This window comes from Taudactylus pleione, unplaced genomic scaffold, assembly GCF_031769625.1.
Source record: "Taudactylus pleione unplaced genomic scaffold, aTauple2 ptg000018l, whole genome shotgun sequence".
NCBI classification, from domain to species: domain Eukaryota; kingdom Metazoa; phylum Chordata; class Amphibia; order Anura; family Myobatrachidae; genus Taudactylus; species Taudactylus pleione.
This window is the reverse complement of record NW_028284420.1, coordinates 16,384,292-16,406,154: the sequence shown is the minus strand read 5'-3', so window position 1 is coordinate 16,406,154 and position 21,863 is coordinate 16,384,292. Positions and strand designations below refer to the sequence as shown.

Here is a 21,863-nt window from a genome sequence, read left to right as displayed (position 1 = left end):
AGGATATTAACTTTTTCGTTGTTTAGGATAAAAATAAAAGACTGTACATTGTTCCCACATGGATATAATAAATGCCACGGATGTAAATAGCAGCTGAGGCTATATAATAATAAGTCTTATTATTAGCAGCGTATTGTAGTACTTATTTACATCTCCAGTCTGGGTAATGAGTTTGGAGCCAGCAGCAATAGCCCTCAGCAGCATCAGTGATGAGTGTGAGCCCCTGTAGAGCAGCAGGCAGACCCTCTCCTCAGGGCAGGTCTCTCGGTGCTGCCCCCGCCCCTCTCCTGTAACAATCTCTGGCAGCCCATCGTGCGTGGTAAATGTTTTAGTTTGGAGCTAGGGGGAGAGCGGGAGCACACAGACAGTAGGACCGGCCTCATCCCCTGCTGCCCGCTACAGTCCCGGGAGGAGGATGGCACCAGTGCCCATAACACGCTGTTGGCTGCTCTGCCTCATCTGGAGGACGATCTGCGCTCAGGAGTTGCCCATTAATGGAGTGAATGGACACAGTCTACACCCTCCATACTTCAACTTGGCAGAGGGCACCAGGATCTTCGCCACTGCCACCTGCGGGGAGGGAGAAGGAGGCAGACCCGTGGAGGACCTGTACTGCAAGCTAGTTGGGGGACCAGTATTTGGAGATCCTAGCCAGACCATCCAGGTATTGCACCCTTTCTTGGCACTGAACGGGTTAAACTCTTTCACGGTTTATAGTTGGAATGGACATTGCCACCCCCCCCTCCTTTTGTATAATGGTTAATCATTATACTTTGTGTTTCGCTTTCACGCCCACATTAGCTACACAGAGAACGGTACATAAGGATATGAGATGATCTGTACTGTGCCCCCTTTACTATGCGCCCTAGAACTCTTCATGCACTTAACCCTGTGATCACTGTAGCATCTTGCTTAGCAACGGTGACAGTGTAGTTCAATAAGCTGCTGCAGAGCGAGTCTCACTAGGCTGCAAATATGTATTCCTCCTCCATTAGAAAAGATAGCAGCTGCCTTTGCACTTGTTACTGACCTGCTACCTCTATGCTATTTCCTGCTGTGTATTTAAGTTGTCATTACTGTGAGGGAAAAGCAATTGTACCCATCGTATTCTTTTTCAATTTATTTTTGTTATGTTAATGTTGTTCAATATATTATATTGCTATTTTCTGTATATAGGATAGTGTTTTTCCAAACTGCTTTACTGGCTGATCAATTTTAGTTGAGTATAAATTCCAGTTTTGTTCTATGGCATGTATTATCATATATTGGGGTCAATTCAATTAACCGTATAGGGGGTCAAATTGCCGTTTTAAGTAACTGTACCTCCCCTCAACCTTTTCCCAACCCGATCTAATTGATTGGCTGCATACAGAAATCAGTACTGTAATTGTGGCATATAGCGCTGAGTTAAGTCTTCAAACTGAATGTGCATTTTTGTTGTTAAAGATTGTCACATCAGCATGGAAAGCGGACTACTTTTAACAACACATTCTGTGTGTCTACTATTGCCCCATGGCAGAAAAAACAAGTTACTGCCCTAAGTTTATTGATCTGTTCTGCCCCTATAGTTTAAATTCCTGCCTGTTTATAGGGGTGGATCTGGCAAATAATGACCAGCTATTTCTCTAGCTCTTGTCTGATGAGCTGTGTCATAGTTTTACCAATGAAATGCTTTACATCTTGGTAGTTGTGTCATGTGCCCCTTATCTAAACTGCTGGTGGTCTCTTTGAACTGTGAGATTGCTGACCTTCCTCTTATTGAGATACAACCTAGTTAAGTGCTCCAAGCAGGATACAATCACAGTTTAATCAGCAGGGGCTGAGCTGTAATTAAACCTTCATTTTCCTCTGAGAAACAACATGATGGGAATATTGCTTACATTTTGTATTCTATCTATTCCTTGTTAACAATCATAATGTTCTGTTATGTAAAGTGACACTATAATTCACACTGTTGTCAGAATTTTGACAACACAGAAGTTGATATTACTAATACCCCTTTTCCACCTAAATTCCGGGTCTGACCCGGAGTTGGAACAAAGTTCCTATCCGGATCAGACACGGAATTTAGCCGGCGCCGACTCGGGATATTCCCGAGTCAGCGCCGCTCACACCGCAGTCGGGTCTGCATGGACCCGGCTTTTGCGGAGTGAAAGTGGTCGCTTGGAGATGACGTCATCTCCAAGCGTCACTGAAGTCGGACCAATCGGCCGGCTAGCAGCGCACTCCAGGTCATCGTGACCCGGAGTGCGGTGTTCTCACAGCAGGGTTTCACGGGCTACGCCCGTGTTGAACCCTGCTGGTTACCTGGGTTGGATTGCCGGGTCACTTGACCCGGCGATCCAACTCTCTCCCCTTTTACACCAGGGAGCTGCCCGGGTTACCCCTTCAAAAACCCGGGTTTTAGCTCCGGTGTAAAAGGGGTATAATACCTCTTTTCCACCAAAAACCCAGGTCTGACCTGGGTTTTTGGACATGTTCCAACCCTGGTCAGACTCATTTATACCCCTTTTACACCGGAGCTAAAACCCGGGTTTTTGAAGGGTTAACCCGGGCAGCTCCCTGGTGTAAAAGGGCAGAGGGTTGGATCGCCGGGTCGAGTGACCCGGCAATCCAACCCAGGTAACTAGCAGGGTTTAACACGGGCGTAGCCCGTGAAACCCTGCTATGGGAACAGCGCACTCCGGGTCACGAAGACCTGGAGTGCGCTGCTAGCCGGCCGATTGGTCCGGCTTCAGTGGCGCTTGGAGATTACGTCATCTCCAAGCGTCCACTTTCACTCCGCAAAAGCCGGGTCTATGCAGACCCGACTGCGGTGTGAGCGGCGCTTACTCGGGAATATCCCGAGTCAGCGCCGGCAAAATTCCGGGTCTGATCCGGATAGGAACTTTGTTCCAACTCCGGATCAGACCCGGAATTTAGGTGGAAAAGGGGTATAACACTGCACCTTCGATCTGGGTTACTCCCAGGTCAGCCCTGTTCACACTGAACTCAGGTCTGCCCTGCTAAACCTGTGAGGTCATAAAAAGTGGGAGGTGAATTCCCCACAACCATCAATCAGCTCATTTTACACTGCACCATTACCCGGGTCCATCCTGGGTCCAACCCTGGTAGCTACCTGGGTTGGATTGCTGGGTCACTTGACCTGGGTTACTTTTCAGGGACCCTTTTACACTGAGGTGCGACCCGGGTAGACCCAGCAAAATCCCAGGTTTTTGCTCTGGTGTAAAAGGGGTATTATACCCCTTTTGCACAAGAGCAAAAACCTGGGTTTTAACTGGGCCTACCCGGGTCGCAGCTCAGTGTAATACCCCATTTACACCGGAGCTAAAACCCGGGTTATTGTAGGGTTAACCCGGGCAGCTCCCTGGTGTAAAAGTCGAGAGGGTTGGAACGCCGGGTCGAGTGACCCGGCAATCCAACCCAGGTAAATAGCAGGGTTTAACACGGGCGTAGCCCGTGAAACCCTGCTGTGAGAACAGCGCACACCGGGTCACGATGACCTGGAGTGTGCTGCAAGTCGGCCGATTGGTCCGGCTTTAGTGGTGCTTGGAGATGACGTCATCTCCAAGCGTCCACTTTCACGCCAGGAAAACCGGGTCTATGCAGACCCAACTCCGGTGTGAGCGGTGTCGACTCGGGCATATCCTGAGTCGGCGCCGGCTAAATTCCGGGTCTGATCCGGATAGGAACTCTGTTCCAACTCCGGGTCAGACCCGGAATTTTGGTGGAAAAGAGGTATAAAAGAGTCCCTGAAGAATAACGTGGGTCAAGTGACCCGGCAATCCGACCTAGGTAGCTACCAGGGTCGAACCCAGGATGGATCTGGGTAATGGTGCAGTATAAACGGAGCAACCATGGTTATCTGTCTTGGGTCAAGCCTAAAATAAGCTGATTGGTGGTTGTGGAGCTGTCACCTCCCACTTTTTATGACCCGACAAGGTTAGCAGGGCAGATCCAGGTTCAATGTGAACGGGGCTGACCTGAGAATAACCCAGATCGATGGTGCTGTGTAAACTGTGTCTGGCCTGGGTTGGTCGGACCCAGGTTTTTGGTGGAAAAGATGTATAACCTAAGACTTGATTATGCCCTGTCAATTATTGAACAAATTAAAATAACAATATATATTTTTTAAGTGTGCCCGTTTCCAACACCATGAGAGGAAGTATTTATGTGAGCTGAATTGATGTTCTATACACTTCTATACTCTACTTAGTAGGTATTTGAGAACTCACTGAGACATGAGGCTAAAAGTACCTAATTGATGTCACTCGTTCCTAAGCAATTAATGGAATTAATTTTCCTTAATATTTTTTCAGCTCACATAATGTAGTGTAGACAACAGGCACACTTTAGCTTTGAGGAGAAAAGTTCTACACGTGCCTTAAAGAGTAGCTTGACAAAACCAGGCCAAAAGATCTATACCCCTTTCACACTACAAGCAATAACCCAGGTTACTGCACGTGAATGCGTAGAAACACAGGTTACTGTACAGTGTGAAAGGACCAGGCTGAAATAAGCCGGGTCAAGCGCCCCAGCATTTCAACCCTGGTCACGAGAAGGGTTGAACATGTTTTCAACTCGGCTATCAGTGTAGTGTGATCGGGTAATCCGGGTTGTTTGCGACCCGGGTCCCGTGCACTGCATAGGATGAGACGCCGTTAGATGATCTCATCTCCAAGCGCCGGCTCAGCACGTGATGGCAGTGACGTCAACGACCCGGGCCGCCGATCTGAAAGGGGTCGCACCCGGCATGGACCTGTGAACGAAATCCCAGGTGCGACCCGGCATTCCGAGAGGTATCACTAACCAATCTTTCCTATATGCTATCATACGTAATATAGGATCTATGTTTTTAAAATGATTGGAGGTGCTCACATTACTCCCACGTCATGCCATGCATACATAGTGGCAATTCATGGAGCTGGCTCCTTTACCTCTCCTGTTACTTTTGTATGTTTCCTTGTCCTAAGAGCTTACAGAACACAAGGATGCTGTGAACGTATGGTGGCAGCGATTTCTACAATCATCTCTGGAAACCATTATTGTTGTGGGCTGGGTTTAGGATTTTAACACTTTGGGGTCAATTCGATTAGATACGGGTTGGATCCTGTGAGCCGTTATCACGGCGAACTCGCACCTCAAATTACATTTGCAATTCATTTCCAAACTTGTTTTTTTAGAGAAAATTCATGGGATTTTTTGTGCATACCCCTCTAAGCAGGTAAAAAGGTAGGGAAAATCTTTATTTTAAGGTAAAAATGTCAGGATACAGAGCAGTACCTCTGGTACACCCCTTCCAATGAATAATTGTGCACTTGGAGGGTTTAAATAGCAAAATTTGGCCAATAAAGAAATGTAAGTTTTCAGGTGAATTACACTAAAAAGCTCAATGGGATAAATGATGTGGGACAGGTATGTGAAGGTGTGATGTGGGACAGGTATGTGGAGGTGTGTAAATGATGTATGACAGGTATGTGGAGGTGTAAATGATGTGGGACAGGTATGTGGAGGTGTAAATGATGTGGGACAGGTATGTGGAGGTATAAATGATGTGGGACAGGTATGTGGAGGTGTGTAAATGATGTGGGACAGGTATGTGGAGATGTAAATGATGTGGGACAGGTATGTGGAGGTGTGTAAATGATGTGGGACAGGTATGTGGAGGTGTATAAATGATGTGGGACAGGTAGGTGGAGGTGTAAATGATGTGGGACAGGTATGTGGAGGTGTAAATGATGTGGGACAGGTATGTGGAGGTGTAAATGATGTGGGACAGGTATGTGGAGGTGTAAATGATGTGGGACAGGTATTGGAGGTGTATAAATGATGTGGGACAGGTATGTGGAGGTGTATAAAGGATGTGGGACAGGTATGTGGAGGTGTATAAATGATGAGGTGGTCCAGAACAAAATCGTAACTATTTGTGGTCCATGTGATAGGCAAAACAGAAGTGCAAACCTGTCCAACACTACATAACTGAACATAAGCATGACATATAAGCAAAACTTTCTTAATTTAATAATTTTTGCAGAATTTCTCAATAAGAAACTTTTGATCTAGGGGTGCCATGAAAAAAAAATGCTAATAAAAGTTTGGGAACCTCTGGCCTAAGCTGTAGCCTTAAAATTTAAAATTAGGTCAACGCATACATACATACATACATACATACATACATACATACATACATACATGGGTGCATTGTAGCTGCCTTTAATATTTAAATTTAACAGTAAAGTTCCTATATGTATATGGTTTTTTCCACTGTACGGTTCCTCATACTTGCGCTTTATGACTTTGAATAATTGTACTTATTACTCAGAATTGCTGGTTGCTCTTTCCCTCCACACTGTCCATGAATACTACTATCCCCATATAAAATGTCATATGGGTATCTATCTGTCTTACATCTGATGTCATGGATCTGATGTTCCAGCACCACTAGTGAGTGTCTGAATGTGTATTTCAGGGGCAGTACTGCGACATCTGTTTAGCGAACAGCGGAGAGAGAGCGCATCCCATCACCAATGCCATTGATGGCACCGAGCGATGGTGGCAGAGTCCCCCTTTGTCCCGAGGGCTGGAATACAATGAGGTCAATGTTACCCTGGATCTGGGTCAGGTCTGTATAATTTTTATACATAATACACCTGACACATGTTTCAGGATTTGTAAATGCTGACAATGGAAAGCCATCTCAGTATGGCAACAAACTAATATATTAGCAATCTAGCACCAAGACTGAGTGTTACTGTTGATCTGTGTGAGTCTGTAATAGGTGAGATGGCATTACAGTTAATGTCTTGTTTAATAACATGGAGAAATGTGCACAAATGGCCTGTAATACATAACAACCAATCATGTTATAGCTGTCAGCATTAATTTTCTAAATTATCCCAAAAAAAAATGACATCTTATTGGTTGCTAAGAGTTAATGTGCCTACACACTAGGCGATGTGGTCACGATGCGATATTGGTATTAAAAACTGTCCAAATTGACCCACGATCTATCGTGCATCCTTACTATTCCAGTGCATCGTGACTGAGATCGTCAGATCTTGCCTGCAGCAGGCAAGATCTGCAAATGCGATGTACGACCAGCGGGTACACGCATCGGCATCGTGAGTGGACACTCACAATTTGGACATGTTTTACACGATCTCTCGTTCCGATGCATCGGAATCGGGCGGATCGTGTAAAATATCGCCTAGTGTGTAGGCACCTTTACTGTATATTTGTATATACTGCACCTTGTTTTTTTTTGTTTGTTTGTTTGTTTGGTTCTTTTAAAAAAAAAAAAAAAGAAAGAAAGAAAATGCCCCAGTTCGCTGATCTAACTAGTCATAACATTAAGATTAAAAGGTAATATTGACCTGTTTCGGTGTACTCCCTAATTGGTGGTCTCACTCAAATCTTATTTCCCATCGATTGTGAGCTCACCCCCCAGCTGGAAAGTGCCCTAATTCTGATGACTATTATTGTCTGGCTGTGCTGGAGGAGGAGGAGGGGATGGTGCATTTAATTGTATTTTATTGTGTGCTGAGAAACCCTCCCCCAACATACACATTTCAGAACACAGTGATTGTGGAGATATAGGGTAAATCTCAGAACAAACTGTGACTCTTGGAGGCCTGATGTGCCAAATGACATCATTATATGCAGTTTAGCGAACCCAAGAGTCTTTCTAGAAGGCTGTAGCAGATTAGTAAATGCACTTTCAGCGTACCAAGGAACAGGTTTTATGATAAGAGTACTAAAACCTTATGTGTGCTTTGTTTCTGAAAGTGAACTATAATGTTGTACCTAGGACTCCTGGTGTCCCAGTATTACTCTCTCACTCTAGACTACAAGCTCTCGCAGGCAGGGCCCTACATATCCTTTATCTCACATTTGCACTGCCTTCATCAACCTCCTATGTACATATGTATTTATGTTTGATTGTACTTTATATGATTTGTAACTCTGGTGCTGCATAGTTTCGTGGTGCCTTGCAAATGATGATAATGCTGACTCTTGTGACTTGTTGAAGATAAAGGTGCTCTTTAGCCTCAGTAAATTAGTGCAGAGTATTTGTTCTTTTGTATTGTTAGATTGCAAGCTCTTATGAATTGAGTCCTTTATATTTTCTTTCCCCCCACACGCTCTTTATTTGTTACTTTGTTCATACATGTATAGCTCCAATAAATAATATCTGTATAAACTGATTTCTAATGTCATTATTTCAGTATTTATTTGTGAATAATGCACCCCATGCTATAAATTATTATAGATATTAGAAATCTCATTACTTTCTATTAACTCTTTAAAATCTCATGTACTGCTGCCTCTAACATGACCTGATAACTGTTCTGTTACTTCTGTCGTCCTCAAATATTATGGAAGGTATACAGTACCATGTGTATAACCTATTAAATATTAGCTGATATTTGTTGTAATAGTTCTTTGGGTGTAAAATTGCAGCATGATTATGTCGATTCAGAACATTAATGATTTTGTGAAGTATGATTAAGTAGGGACAGAATCATCAAGAGACATATGTACTGAACAGAGTAGAGATTGCACTCCATTGAATTTTCTGTATGTGTCTCCCACACGGTCACTTACAACCAAGTACAATTTGAATAAAAAGAAAGTCCTACGGAACAGGCATTGGGCTTGCGGATGGTTCCCTTAGCGCCATAAGGTTGGCCAAAGTGTGAAAAATTATATTATCAGCTTACAGGAGACTGTGTTATTAGGTAGGAGAAAGCTTGTGCATTTGTGTTGGATAATTAACAGAATAGTTGTTTAAGTATAACATCTGTTTACTTACTAGGCTAATTGCGAAACACAAGATCTGTGTTCAGATTGCTAACTAAATATTTCTGCAGACTGTTCTCCTAATCTGAGCCTAACCTTGCTATAGTTTTGTCAGGTAGACGGGGATAAAGAATAACTTTGTTTCCTGTCCTACGGATATGCATGGAATTCCAGTTATCCTGGGATCAGTCTGTACCTGTGCAGTCTCTCGTACATCCGGAGACAGCTTACAGATGTATTCCTGTCTCTTGACATCTCTGATGGCTCTCTCAGTCCTTCTCAGTTTATCTCTTTGCCTGTAACAGAAAGTTTTACAAACAAGGCCGCTTTATCAACTTACAAGCACTTTTCTGTCCTGCTGTTTAAAACAAAGTACCTTAGCACAGGTGAGGTGTCTCCCTTTTGTGGAATGTGCATCTCCTGGGCTTAGAAGACCTTCACTGTCCTTGAGGGGCATTCCTTAAATACCTGAATCTGTTGGGTGTACCGGTGGGTACTTTTCATTATACATGCCTGTCGCTAAGCATTGTGCTGACAATTAAAGCTTTTGCCTTTAAGGTCCAGTGTTTGTTGGTATATATTGTAACTACACTTTCCAATGATTCATCACAGAATGTTTTACATGTGCCCAATTTGGCACATATATTACAGTGTTACAGTGTTGATTCACAGCCGCCGGGATTTGTATTGAGACGCGCACAGGCAGTTTTGCAAATCCAAGCTAATGCGTACAAAGATGCTTCATCAGTCGCAGATAAGTCGATAATCAGCCTTCTAAGTAACCATATGGTCGTGCAGAAAGGACACTGAAACTGAGATGCCGGAGCCATTTTTACTGTGTACGGGATCGCAGTCACAGGTTGAGACAGGCCCTAAAAACAGTCCCGACGCGCCTGCGATTGAGTTGCCACCCCCCCCATTGCTGCCCACAAACGGTCCCTGCCTGTCAGTCACTTTAGGAATTAAACCTCTCTGCGAGCAACAGCAGTAATGACCATGTGCATTGCTACTCAGATGCATGCGCAGATCATCGATAATCGCTCATCAGCATTGCTAGCGTCCATCTTTGAATCAGGCCCACTATGCAGTGGTGATTAAAGTCCATAACTCTTTACAATTGGAATCTACAGATGTGTCAACATACAACTATCCTCTGTGCGCTACAAGTCATGTTACACAATGCATGAGCGATGTGTGACTCGGTAGCACTGAGCGTCTTTTCATACAACTCTTTACCTTGAAATTTTGTCTTCGTACAGAGATGCCAATAGGATTCACAAGCAGCTTCTGCTGATTAAAATGATGAGCGTCTCTTCGTGCAACTTTTTCACTTCAAATGCTTGGTTATGCGAATAGGATGCACAAGCAGCTTCTGCTGATTAAAATGATATGTGGCATGCCTATATACTGTGTGCGACAGCTGGTGTATCTGCATGCAATATGCTATGTTACAGTGTCAGTGGCTGTGAGACAGTAAAGTAGCATTTCGCATTCAGATACACCCGCAGTCACACACAGAACATAGGCATGCCACATAGCATTTTAATCAGCAGAAGCTGCTTGTGCACAAATAAGATGCATTTGAAGGGAAAAAGGTGTACGAAAATGCGCTCAGCGCTACCAAGCTAAGGCATTGTGTGACTGGAAGAGCTGTTTACCGTGCAAGGAGGCTAGAGGTATGAGGATACATCTGTAAATAAGACTGAAGTTGACTATTGTTACAATGAACAGTGTAATACTTGTAAGAAATGTTTATAAAGTTTATTTAGAAGAACTGCATAATGATATGGAAGGCAAGAATAAAATATAATGCTTTCCAGTAGAAATGGTAGTGGTCAGTGCAGGCAGAGAAATGGAATGGGTATGAAGTCCCGGGGGCTGTATAGCCTGTTTATATCCCGACGCTGGCAGCCCAAAAGGAAAAGATCTCGACAGGGCAGGTAAGTACTGTATCCCAACCCCTCTCCCCCCCAAACCCTAACCCTCCCTTAGTGGTACCTATCCCTAACCTCTCCCCCCACCCCACAGTGCCTAACCCTAACCTCCCCGCGGGGGTGCCTAACCTTAACCACATCTCATCGCACCCCAAACCTAACCCTCCCCCCGTAGGGGGTGTCTAACCCTAACCTCCCCCCAAAAAACCTAACCCTAACCCCGCTACGGTTCCTAAACCTAGCCCCTCACCCATCATGCTAAGGGCGCCCCGGACTGACCTTGTTTGGGCTGGCGTCCTTCAGCATTCTGGTGTCGGGATTAAGATGGGCGACGGTATTTTGACGCCTATCTTTAAGTCTCTTGTCGGATTTGGATGTCTGTATTGATAAGGCTGCCGGTCTCATAACTACATCCCAGAGAAATATGCTAGGTTTATAGCAATAGATATTCTTTTTACTATAATTTGAGTTGGTCATTATACTGCCACTTTTTTGTTAGGGTTAATTGTTATGTGTCATCAGACATCTATTTTTATATTTTTTACATTTGTATTTAATTATACGTCAGCAATTAGTGGGAAATACTCTGTGATTAAGCCCTAGGAACTATTTGTCCTGAGATTACTTTGGCTGTCAAAACAGGATCGGGAGAGATGAGGGGGCATCTTTGATTTGCTCTAACTTTTCCCCAATTCCTCAATTTGTGGAACTTGCAGAGACCGAGGAAGGATGACCAAAAATACAATTGTCCACCAGGAAGTTGGTGTTCTATGATGTGAGTTTCTTAATGGGAATCTTTTGTCTCCTGCTATTCACTTTGTTCCTTGATCAGTGGGGTGAAATTCTCAGGATGTGGTGAGTCCTAGACATGGCACTCCCCCCTCCCCCCCCCTCCTCATTCCAACTCAGTGGTTCATGTCGGCACAGGTCTCTTGCTGCCTCATTTCTATCAGTCAGTGAAAGGCTTATGCTTACCTCATTTGTTAAACTATGGAACACTTTAGGGCTTTTTTTAAGTAATCCATGGAAGGAGAAGGCTTATTCAGTGAAAAATAAAAATAACAATTCTTAGAATTCAGACTACCCATTATAACGTGGTCCAAAGAAACTTCAACCTCCCTTTAATAGTATGTAATTTTATATAAGTATCTCTAAACATTAACTACAAATTCAGTATAACATACTGTATCACAGATACACAATATAACAGTATTGCAAGTGCCCCATGCCCTACTGATGTCACTTCATCCTAGGACATTGAAAGGCTGAATATTCCATCTCACACAGTAACTGCTTCCACTGTATGTGGCTGGTACGTCTTACCAACTGCAGCAAGGAAGCACAGCAATATTTTATGTACGAATAATAATCATGAGTGTAAGGTCATCCAGCTGCTGCAGCAGTTTTGTGCTAGTGGTGGATAAACAAGGGAGTGAGGTAATATGTGCATTATTAACATCAAAGAGAAAACTAGATCTGGTTATTTAGATTTGTGAGCTGAACAGACAACACATACAACCTTTTAGTTCTTTACCATTTTACTAAAACGTCAGCGCTGCTCCTTTAAAGTCCAGACCACATGTTACAACAACACCCTCAGGGGGTCTGTTTAGGATCTCAGGGGTTTTACTGTGACATTACAGAAGTTTTCCTGCAGTCCTTTCCCCACACAGCACTCTGCTCTGTACACAGAGCTTTAAAACTTCTTGATAGAGTGTCAGAACAATGAAAACAAAAGCTGTTAACAAGACAAGGTCACTGGGAGTGTGTGGGGCTGTGGGGAGATGTGAGGTTTTCAGTCCAGAAGGTGAAAACAAATAAAGGCAGGTGCAGATTATGAGAAGCGGGACTATAAGGATTCATGAGCTAGAACCCCTTTAATTAGTCTAATAGGCTACTGTTTATTGTAGTTTATTCAGCACAGATTTCAATAAGCCAATTAACAAGCTCATTAGGACCACCCAGCTGACCGTCATTTAATAATTACTTAGACTTTATAGTGAATGACACGCATGTAATAGAGAGTTAAATGGGCATGGCTCTGGATAAATTACACTGTCATTACTCCATTTCCCTTTCCATGTCAGATAAGGTTCATTTTCTGAGGAATTACTTGGTAGATGACCAGAAGGACAAAGATAGTGAGCAGGGCTCTGTTTTTTAGATTTCTGCTCATGTCATGAAGTCTCCAGATTTATCCCATCCCATGGGAGCCACTGGAAAGTGGAGAGGCCCAAACCAGCAGAAGTCATAACTTGCTCTTGCGAACTTTGGAATATTTTTGTATGTCGAGCAAAGAGTTGACAAAAAATGCATGGAAAATATAAACCCAAAGATCTCTGGTCTATATTTTTAGTGTCAGACTGTTATAATCTGTGGAGAGATAAGGTAGATGATACAGTACACAGTATAACTGAAGTGTCTACTTCTACAGAATATGGCTAACAGTAGAATGAGCCTTTGTGGAGGTATCGCTTTGAATGGTGAGGGTTCAGGAAATCAGATCCCTGATGCTCTGATACTTGGAGAAAGATGGATTTACAGTGAAATCTTTAGTAGGGTTGAACACTCCATTAATTTGTGGTGAAATACAAAGGAACCAAATTCTGTTTTTTGTTTTTTTTGTGTTGTACTTTGTCAATGGGAATCGGTATGAAATACCGACAGCGGAATCCTTATATCCTGGCAGCGGCAGCCCGACACTGGAACAGATCTTGGCAGCGGCAGCCCAACAGCGCTGGAAATCCTGATCACCTCTAGCTAAGTGTTAACTAACCTACCCCCCTAACCCTAACCCTCCCTTAGGGGTGCCTAACCCTAACCTCCCCCCCAAGTGCCTAAACCTAACCCCCCCTCTTCTCCGGTGCCTAACCCTAACCTCCCCCCAGGGATGCCTAACCCTAACCTCCCCCCGGGGATGCCTAACCCTAACCTCCCGGGGGGGTGCCTAACCCTAAGTCCTCCCCGGGAGCCCTAACCCTCCCCCCCCACCCCCTGTGGCTGTCCGCTCACGGCTCACGGCATCCCTTCGATGGGGATGCCGGGCGCCGGTTTCCCGGCGTTGGTGAAATGTACAGCGTCTACATCTAGACGCCGGGCATTTCACCCTCGCCGGGATATAACAGTCAGGAAGCCGGCTGTCGGTATAGTGTCAGCCGGCTTCCCGATTGCATCCCTGTCAGGGTAATGTAGCATGTGCACAAGCCACCATTCTGTCTCTTTTATGTAAGCAATACAAATTCCCCTCCTACTCCCATAAAAGAGAACTCCACTCAGATGATCCAGCAGCTCATCTTTTACATTTTACCATTTTCTCTATTATATCATTTGTAACATTTATACAACTCTTATCATGGACTCTATCATGATGATGCATACCTCAAAATATTGTAGATGCTGGAAGAGGGGACTGCTCACGCATCGAAGGCATGTGCACGGCATCTAGTCACCCACTGCTCTGCTAGGTGTGTGCTTACCCCAACTCCCACCCGCCACCCACACACACACACACACACACACACACACACTGCGGCCTGCGGGTGGAACGGCGGGACAGTTCCAGAAAAATTGGACTGTCCCACCCTTTGGGCTCTATTTACTACAATCCGCATTTGTAATGCAGATTGTAGTGTGATATTATCGACTGAATTCGCATTGCGAATTCAGGCAATATCACAGGGATTTACTACAAATCCCTTGCAGGGACAGAGCTTGCGAGAAAGCTCTGTCCCTGTGAATCCCCTCCGCACTCTAGTAACGATATTTTTGCAAAAAAATACCGTGACTAGTGCCCCGCGCATGCGCCGACCGGCCGCCGCTGCTACCCCCGGGCTCTAAGCCCCGTCCCGTTGCTAAACCCTGCCCCCATGATCGCAGACCCCCCCCCCCCTCCCTTAATAGCACTTACCTGCAGTCATCAGTGCTCGGGTGATGTCTTCCATGCCTCCGGTCAGCTGGTCTCCCATACTGCACCGGGACCCGATCACCTGATGACCGGGCCGCAGTGCAGCATGGGAGACCAGCTGACCGGAGGGAGGACATCACTGGAGCCCCGACCTCCGGTCCCTGGAGTAAGGTAATTTTTTTTTTTTTTACTATTTTATTTTTGCAGTGATCAGCTTGCGGTCTGCTTAGTCCACACAGCTGATCACTGGGGCTGGCTCGGGGCTCTGCTCTGCCTTTTAGAGCAGAGTAGGAGTCCGGTAACCGGGGGAGACCCTGGATAACGCCACCTCCAGGTGGCATTATTATCACAGGGCTTTCCCCGGTGGTTTTTTTACAATTTATTTTTAGTAACTTTGGTCGGATCACATTTCCCATTACAATTATGGGAAATGCGATCTGTTTACTAAAAATAAGTGATACTTAGGGGTTGGAGTAGAATTTTACGAATTCTACTCCAATTGCCCTGTAATAACTATAGGTGATACTAAATTAATGTGAAAAGGGTGTGAAAACACCCTTTTACACTTTATTTTAGTAAAAATAATGTTAATAAATAGAGCCCAAAGTGTTAAATGATGACTGTGATGCATTTAGGTACCATGTATGTGAGATGTTTCAGAAGCTACAGGTTGTTAAAGCCAATGCAAAATTCTGCCATTGCCATGATCTAGTTTCTACAGTGGTCAGTGTTTGTTGGAGTGGTATGGATAATATTTAGTTGTTTTATGATGGCAACCTGCGTCAGAAACATAGGCGAGTGTAAAGAGAAGTAAGGATCTCTGTGCTTTACTCAACATTTAAATAAAACATAAAGGTAAATATTAAGGGCCCCATTTACAAAGGAAAAATAACCCCTTTAGCGCTCGCTAAAGGGTTTATGCCAGGTTTCTGTATTTAGTAACCAGCAGTAATCTTAGATTACCGCTGTTTTTATAGCATCGCTCTCGCCATCTTTTAGATGGCGAGAGCGATGCAGGCCCCATTGCCGGCAATGGAGACCCGACGGTGCCTTTCTGGCGTTAGGTTACCAGCAGCCCAGCAGAGGACATCGCCGAGGACCTGGACTTCGCGGGACCTCGCCGGAGGGGTAAGTATTACTAAATACCAGTGGAATTTTCGTTTGTACCACAGTGATACTAAATGAAAGTTCCCGCTGGTATTTTGTTTCATTTCGGTCTGAATGCGGCCACATCTAGCGAGTCTTAGCACCCTGCGCATGCTCTGTAGCAAACATATGTATCTTGGGGTGATTCTGAGACAGACGGGTCTGTGAAAAGGGTGTTTCTGGGTGGCAAGTGCGGTAGAGAACCATCTCGTAGTAGTGTCGCAGAAGGAAACTCCTAGTATGGGGAAGGTGTAAGTGCCGATGATAATGAGGATGGCTGTTCTTGTGTATGTATATAGTGGAGCGGTACGTATAATTGCATTAGCATTCCGAGTGTGGCTGTATGCGACTCAGAAGTAGGTCCTGTGTGTTAGGCCCCAAGAGCCTTTCTAAAATATGCTTCTGCCACTTGTGGCTTATCAGCTGCTGTGAAACGAAGAGCCCAGTTGAATTAGGGGTGAAGTGTGCCCAGATATCCGTCAATATTTGCCTGCACACACATTTTCTCTATGTGGTGTGAGGAATAACTTGCGATGTTTCTGGATGTGATGTGCCATGCTAAAAGTCTCGACATGCAATGCCAGAAATATTATAATTAAACATTAGGCCACCTGTACAAGTGCCAATATGTTTGGCCATTATTAAGACTCTCTAGTATAGGGTTTAGTCAACCTGTGGCTCTCCAACTACTGTGAGACTACCGTCCCAACATGTTGATGAGATTGTGAGACTACCTACCAGCCTGTTGGTCAAACCACCTGGTGGTACATGGGAGTCATTTTATATTACAGAAGAGGACTTCACACACAGGTGATTCGAGGTCACAACGTGCCACAATGTTTAGTTAATTGTGTGAATATAACTCAAGGAAAAAAAAAACTTTGTAGATTGATAAAGAAAACTAAGACTTGTGAAAGAATTCTGAGCCGGTTTGTGCTCCCAGCTCTGTTATCAGTAAGATTATTCCTCTTGTTATTTAGTTAAGTAAAACCAGAAATATATCTACAGAGCACAAAGGAAACCCTGATAATGCAACACGGGAGTCTTTGAATCATAAAGGGCATTCAGAATAATGTTGGCTGCCTTCCAGCTCCTGTAACTGTAAGGAAGTTAACATTATTATTACCCTTTATTTGCATATCTCCCACTGCGCTTGTACAATGGGGAACTGTATGTAACTTAGGGGTCTATGTACTAAGCCTTGCAGAGAGATAAAGTGGACGGAGATAAAGTACCAACCAATCGGCTCCTGTCACTTTACAGGCTGTGTTTGAAAAATGACAAGAGTTTCAAGTTGCATCCGACTCCGAATAGGACGGACATACACAATATTGTGTAAAGTTTCAATGTGCAAAAAAACTCAGTTTGCGTCCGTGTAGAGAGTAATCAGCCCCAAAATTCCCAGCCATGTTCTGTCATTCTTAGGAATACTTCAATGCTAAACCTACACTGCATTTCACTCTTGTTCACTGTTACCAAGATAAGAAGATCTTCCCATCCTACAGGAAATAAGATTCGCTCAACTTTAGGGCGAATGGATTCTGCTCAAAACCAGAAGCTGTGTATTCGCACAATAGTGGGCAAAATAATGTAAAAACCAGAAACCAGCCAGCCAAATGCAGCAGGATCATTTAAGGGTATGCAGTCGGGACGCCGACGGTCTAAATGCTGACCGTCGGCATCCCGACTGTCTAATCCTGGCAAGGGTCTAATGACAGGCGTCAAAATCCTGATGCCTGTCATTTTACCTATGCCGGGAGCCCGACACCCGGCATACCGATTGAAGGGAAGCCGGGCGCGGACAGCCGTGGGGGAGGGGAGGGTTAGGTTAGGGGCTCCCGGGGGGGGGGGGAATTTAGGATTAGGCACCCCCTGGGAGTGTTAGGGTTAGGCTAGGGGTAGGGGGGTTAGGGTTAGGCACTCCCGGGGGAAGGTTAGGGTTAGGCACCCCTAAGGGAGGGTTGGGTGGGGGGTTAGGTTAGTTTGTACTTACCTTAGCTGCTCTCAGGATCTTCAATGGTGCCGGTCTCCCGGCGTCGGGATTTGACATGCGTCCGCCGGTAAATCATACCGATCTAGATACATATGTATCCAGAGGCATCAGTAAAATAATTCTAAAGGGGTGATTCAATTGCTTATAGCTCCCAATTAAAGAGCCCGGGAACTATTCAATTGTTTTGTGCAACCAGAATAAGAATACGCGGGATTAGCTAATACCCCTTTCACATCGCAAACCTGGCTCTGACCCAGGATTTTGAACACTGGTCCAACCTGGCTGCGACCTGGGTCAGACCCCTTTTAACACTGCACCTTTGACCAGGGTTATTCCCGGGTTGGCCCTGTTCACACTGAACCCAGGTCAGCCCTGTAAAACCCTATGGATGTCATTAAGAATTGACTTTTTCAGGCTCGCAAACATAAGATCACAAAAGGGAACTCAATGGAAGGGTGGGGACTGCTCCCAGCATTGCAGGAATAATGGCTGATGGATTACCACTGTGTAGCCCTGAGTTCATGAGTGTTTGTGCTTTACTGCTGTTTGATTCAGCCAGTGAGATCATGATGCAGCTTCTGACAGCATAGTGTACAGTTCACTTCTTCATCACTCCAATTAGCCATCTCTGTAATGACAGTAGTGCCATCAGAAATTGTGGCGGTCGGGACTGACAAAATAGCCGGGCCCCTCTCCCCGTGTTCCTGCAACTCCAGCCCTGCAGTCTCTCTCCAGCCCCCTTATGTCTTCCTAGCCAGCCCCCTTCTCTTTCTCATTTTTATTTACATTATTACCAGTTATTATTTATTTATTACCAGTTATTTATATAGCGCATACTTATTCTGCAGCGCTTAACAGAGAATATTTGGCCATTCACATCAGTCCCTGCCCCAGTATTCCCCATCCTCACTCCCTTCCTTCTATATTTTAGGATTTTGTGTTCCAAGCCCCACCCCACCACTTACATATATATTACAATAAATATAAATTTATGATTTTTTTTCCCCAAGACCACCTCCACCCTTTCCCTTATACAATGTGTGTGTATGTGACCTGTTTAATAATCTTGTGTGTCCTTTTTTTTTACTTACCTGTTCTTTCGTTCTGTTTCTTCCTCTACTTCTCTTCTTGCCTGTGATCACTGCTGAGGATCGGCTCAAGCTGGCCAGGGAGGAGCGTGTTCGCTCCTCTTGCAAGCTGTTCTTCTGTGTGTGAGACGTCCTAACGTCTCAGTCACTCCCTTCCTACGTCAGCGAGCCGCACTGCTGAGAAGGAAAGAGGGACTCTGGGTCTGGAGGCAGACACAACAGTCACTGAGACAGACGCCGGGCACGCTGCTCATGACTCCATCCCAGCACGCCGGCACCTCACCTTGTCCCCTAGCGCAGAAGTGGCCAAGCAGCCAGGGAGCAGACCCCTTAGTTCCTGGGCCTTCCAGTAACAGAATTGTAACGCCCGGGAGGCAGATGTCACCTTGGTCCCCAGGCTGGCCTCTGGGTAGGAGCCAGGTACGGGCCCACTCTCTGTCCATGCCTGGGACTCCATGCCCCGCAGTCCCCCCATGATGGCGGCCCTGGTAGTATTAACCGCCTTCAGACTGCTGGAATGCTGCCTGTTGTCTGCAGTGTGCTGCCTGTGTGTCTGGCTAATGACATCATCAACTGAGACCCAGGAACATCCAATCAGCTGTGTTTGCTGAATCCTGGTTTGGATAACCCAGGTAGGGCCTGTTCACACTGCACTTCAACCCGTGTTCAACCCTGCTCGATTGCGGGGTTGAAATGCCAGGTTGCTCAACCCGGGAATTTGTTTGGTGGTGCGTTCACACTGCACCTTGACCCGGGAACGACCCGGCAATATCAAGGGTTATTTTTGTGATGTGAAAGGGGTATACGTCATGCAGCTTCTCCGTTGCTAAGTGCTGAGTGCACTGCAGTTAAGGCACGCCCGGCACTCTGGATCAGCACCGAAGCCCCACTTATTGCAGATTTCTGGCTACACCGCAGGAGGTGCCCCCAGAAATCTGTTAAAAATGCAGTCTTGGGGCTAGTCGCCCACAACAACTGAATAGCTTCGGAGCCCTATAGATGAGAGCTACGGGAGCTACAAACAGTTGAATTCCTCCCGAGAGCTTGGTGCCAGCAGTTCTTTCTTTAGGTTAATTTGGTTCTTGGTTTCCAGGAATTTGTCCAGCCCTGTACTGGTGCTTAGGTAATAAGACTGAATCCAGTTGGACAGGTAACTTATTTTTTTTGTTCTGAGTCTGGATATTAATTTTATACGCTACACTGATCAACCTTTACTTTCTCTTATTGGAAATCTGACTCCAGACTGTTAACACTTTCTGTGGTGCAGCCTTCCATCTCATGCTCCTTAGAGGGCTTGCGGTGGGCTCAGAATTGGTTAATGGAAGGAGAATACTTAATGCTAAATGATCTGTGATTTTAACCCTGGTTAGTCTGGAATTGTGTTTGCATTCCAATGTATATTTAATAATTGTTGTGAGGGTTTGAAGGATAGCTGTCTCCCATAGCAATGAATGAGCAGGTTCACAGCAGGTGGATACTAGGCTGAGCATGGCGTTCCAGAGGCGGATGCGGATAATTACATTTCAGAGGCTTTTGTTGAGTACTTGGCTGGAATCTGCAGGCGGATTTTCTTATGTAGTATCCTTTAAGGAAAGAGGCCGGATGGGGCCTTTCTGCGCAAGAAAAGATAGGTAAAAGCAAAGTTCTCTCACCCTACTCATGAATGATTTCTGTAACACTGTATTAGGCGATCTGTAGATTTCCAGCTGTTGTAAAACTACAATTACAACTGGGACATGTAGTTTTGTAGCAGTCGGAATACCACAGGTTGCTTATAACAGTGGTAGAACAAAGAAAGTTAGGGGGAGATGTATTAACGGCAAAAATGCGGTAAAACCCCCGAAAATGCAGTTTTCGGGTGTTCTACCGCATTCCCCATATGTATTAAGCAGCAGAATGCGCTGCATTCTGCTGCTTCGCGTTGCTAGGTATCGCCACCTTCAGGTGGCGTTACCCAATAGAAGCCTATGGGCTTCTTAGCGTGACGCTCGTGGCTGGGAGGGATCCGGACGGATCCCTCCCATGAGCCCCCGTGGCCCGCGGCCTTCTGCGCATGCGCAGAAGGACTTCTGGGTGTTAAACCCGGAAGTCCCTCTGCCCGGCAGCATCGCAAAGGACAGCTCTCATCGAGAGAGCTGTTCTTTGCGATATTCTTGGTACATACCGCGGTAATTAACCGCGGTATGTACGCAAAGTCGGGGGGATGTACTGCATCGGCGATGTCGCCGATGATACATCTCCCCCTTATTTTCTTTTGTAAAGGATAGTATCACTTGTAAATGGATAATATTGATTCCACATAGGAGCTTAAAACATGAGACACGGGCTTAGCTCATTTGTAGACCTGATCTAATATCTTTTATTTTGAAGTTCATAATTGTTCTTCAGGCTTCACTCTTTGGAACCTAATGTGTCTCCCATCAAAAACGGACTCAGCTGAGTATTAATGATGTTTCACTGTAGACCATCTGTCTTATTAGAGGAACATACCTCTTAGCACTGATCTTAATGATGGACAACACAAGGTTCCTCTTTTATTAGAGATACAAGCCTACCTCTTGTCTCTAGTGTGGGGTTTCAGTAAAATTACAGACACAATCTGTTTCCCCTCTAATCTTATGTGGTTGTTAGACTTTTTCATCTTGTGCCCCATTTGATGCCTATTTTCAAGAATCACCTTCTCTTTGGCGATCTTTAATTGGCCTAATTTTCTGAAGCTGTCTAGACTGTAAATAGATGTGCTTTTCTGTAACCTATATCATTAAACCTTTTTTTCCCCCAAACATGAAGGTCTTGCCAGTTCTTTTTTTATCCTCTACCACAGCAAACACTGGGCCTGATTCAGAGTTGGGAATAGAGTAAGAAATGGCAAGTAGCTGTGCACCTGGACAAACCATGTTGCAATGCAAGGGGTGCAAATACATAAAAACATTTTTTGAATGTGGGACAAATACTGGCTGCTTTTGCACGTAGCCCACAAATGCTGGACAACTTTTTTT

At 45.0% G+C, this 21,863-nt stretch overlaps 1 protein-coding gene across 2 annotated transcripts in view; it reads left to right on the top strand.

Annotated features, from left to right (window-relative positions):
- The first annotated feature begins 254 nt into the window (after window positions 1–254).
- The window catches only part of LAMA5 (laminin subunit alpha 5), a 179,125-nt gene continuing 157,516 nt past the window's right edge, over window positions 255–21,863 (top strand). For both annotated transcript variants that reach the window (XM_088442785.1, XM_088442777.1), the window contains exons 1-2: window positions 255–664; window positions 6,470–6,622. In XM_088442785.1, the coding sequence (XP_088298911.1) occupies window positions 416–664; window positions 6,470–6,622 (402 nt within the window). In that variant the 5' untranslated portion in view covers window positions 255–415. The remainder of the gene's footprint in view (window positions 665–6,469; window positions 6,623–21,863) is intronic.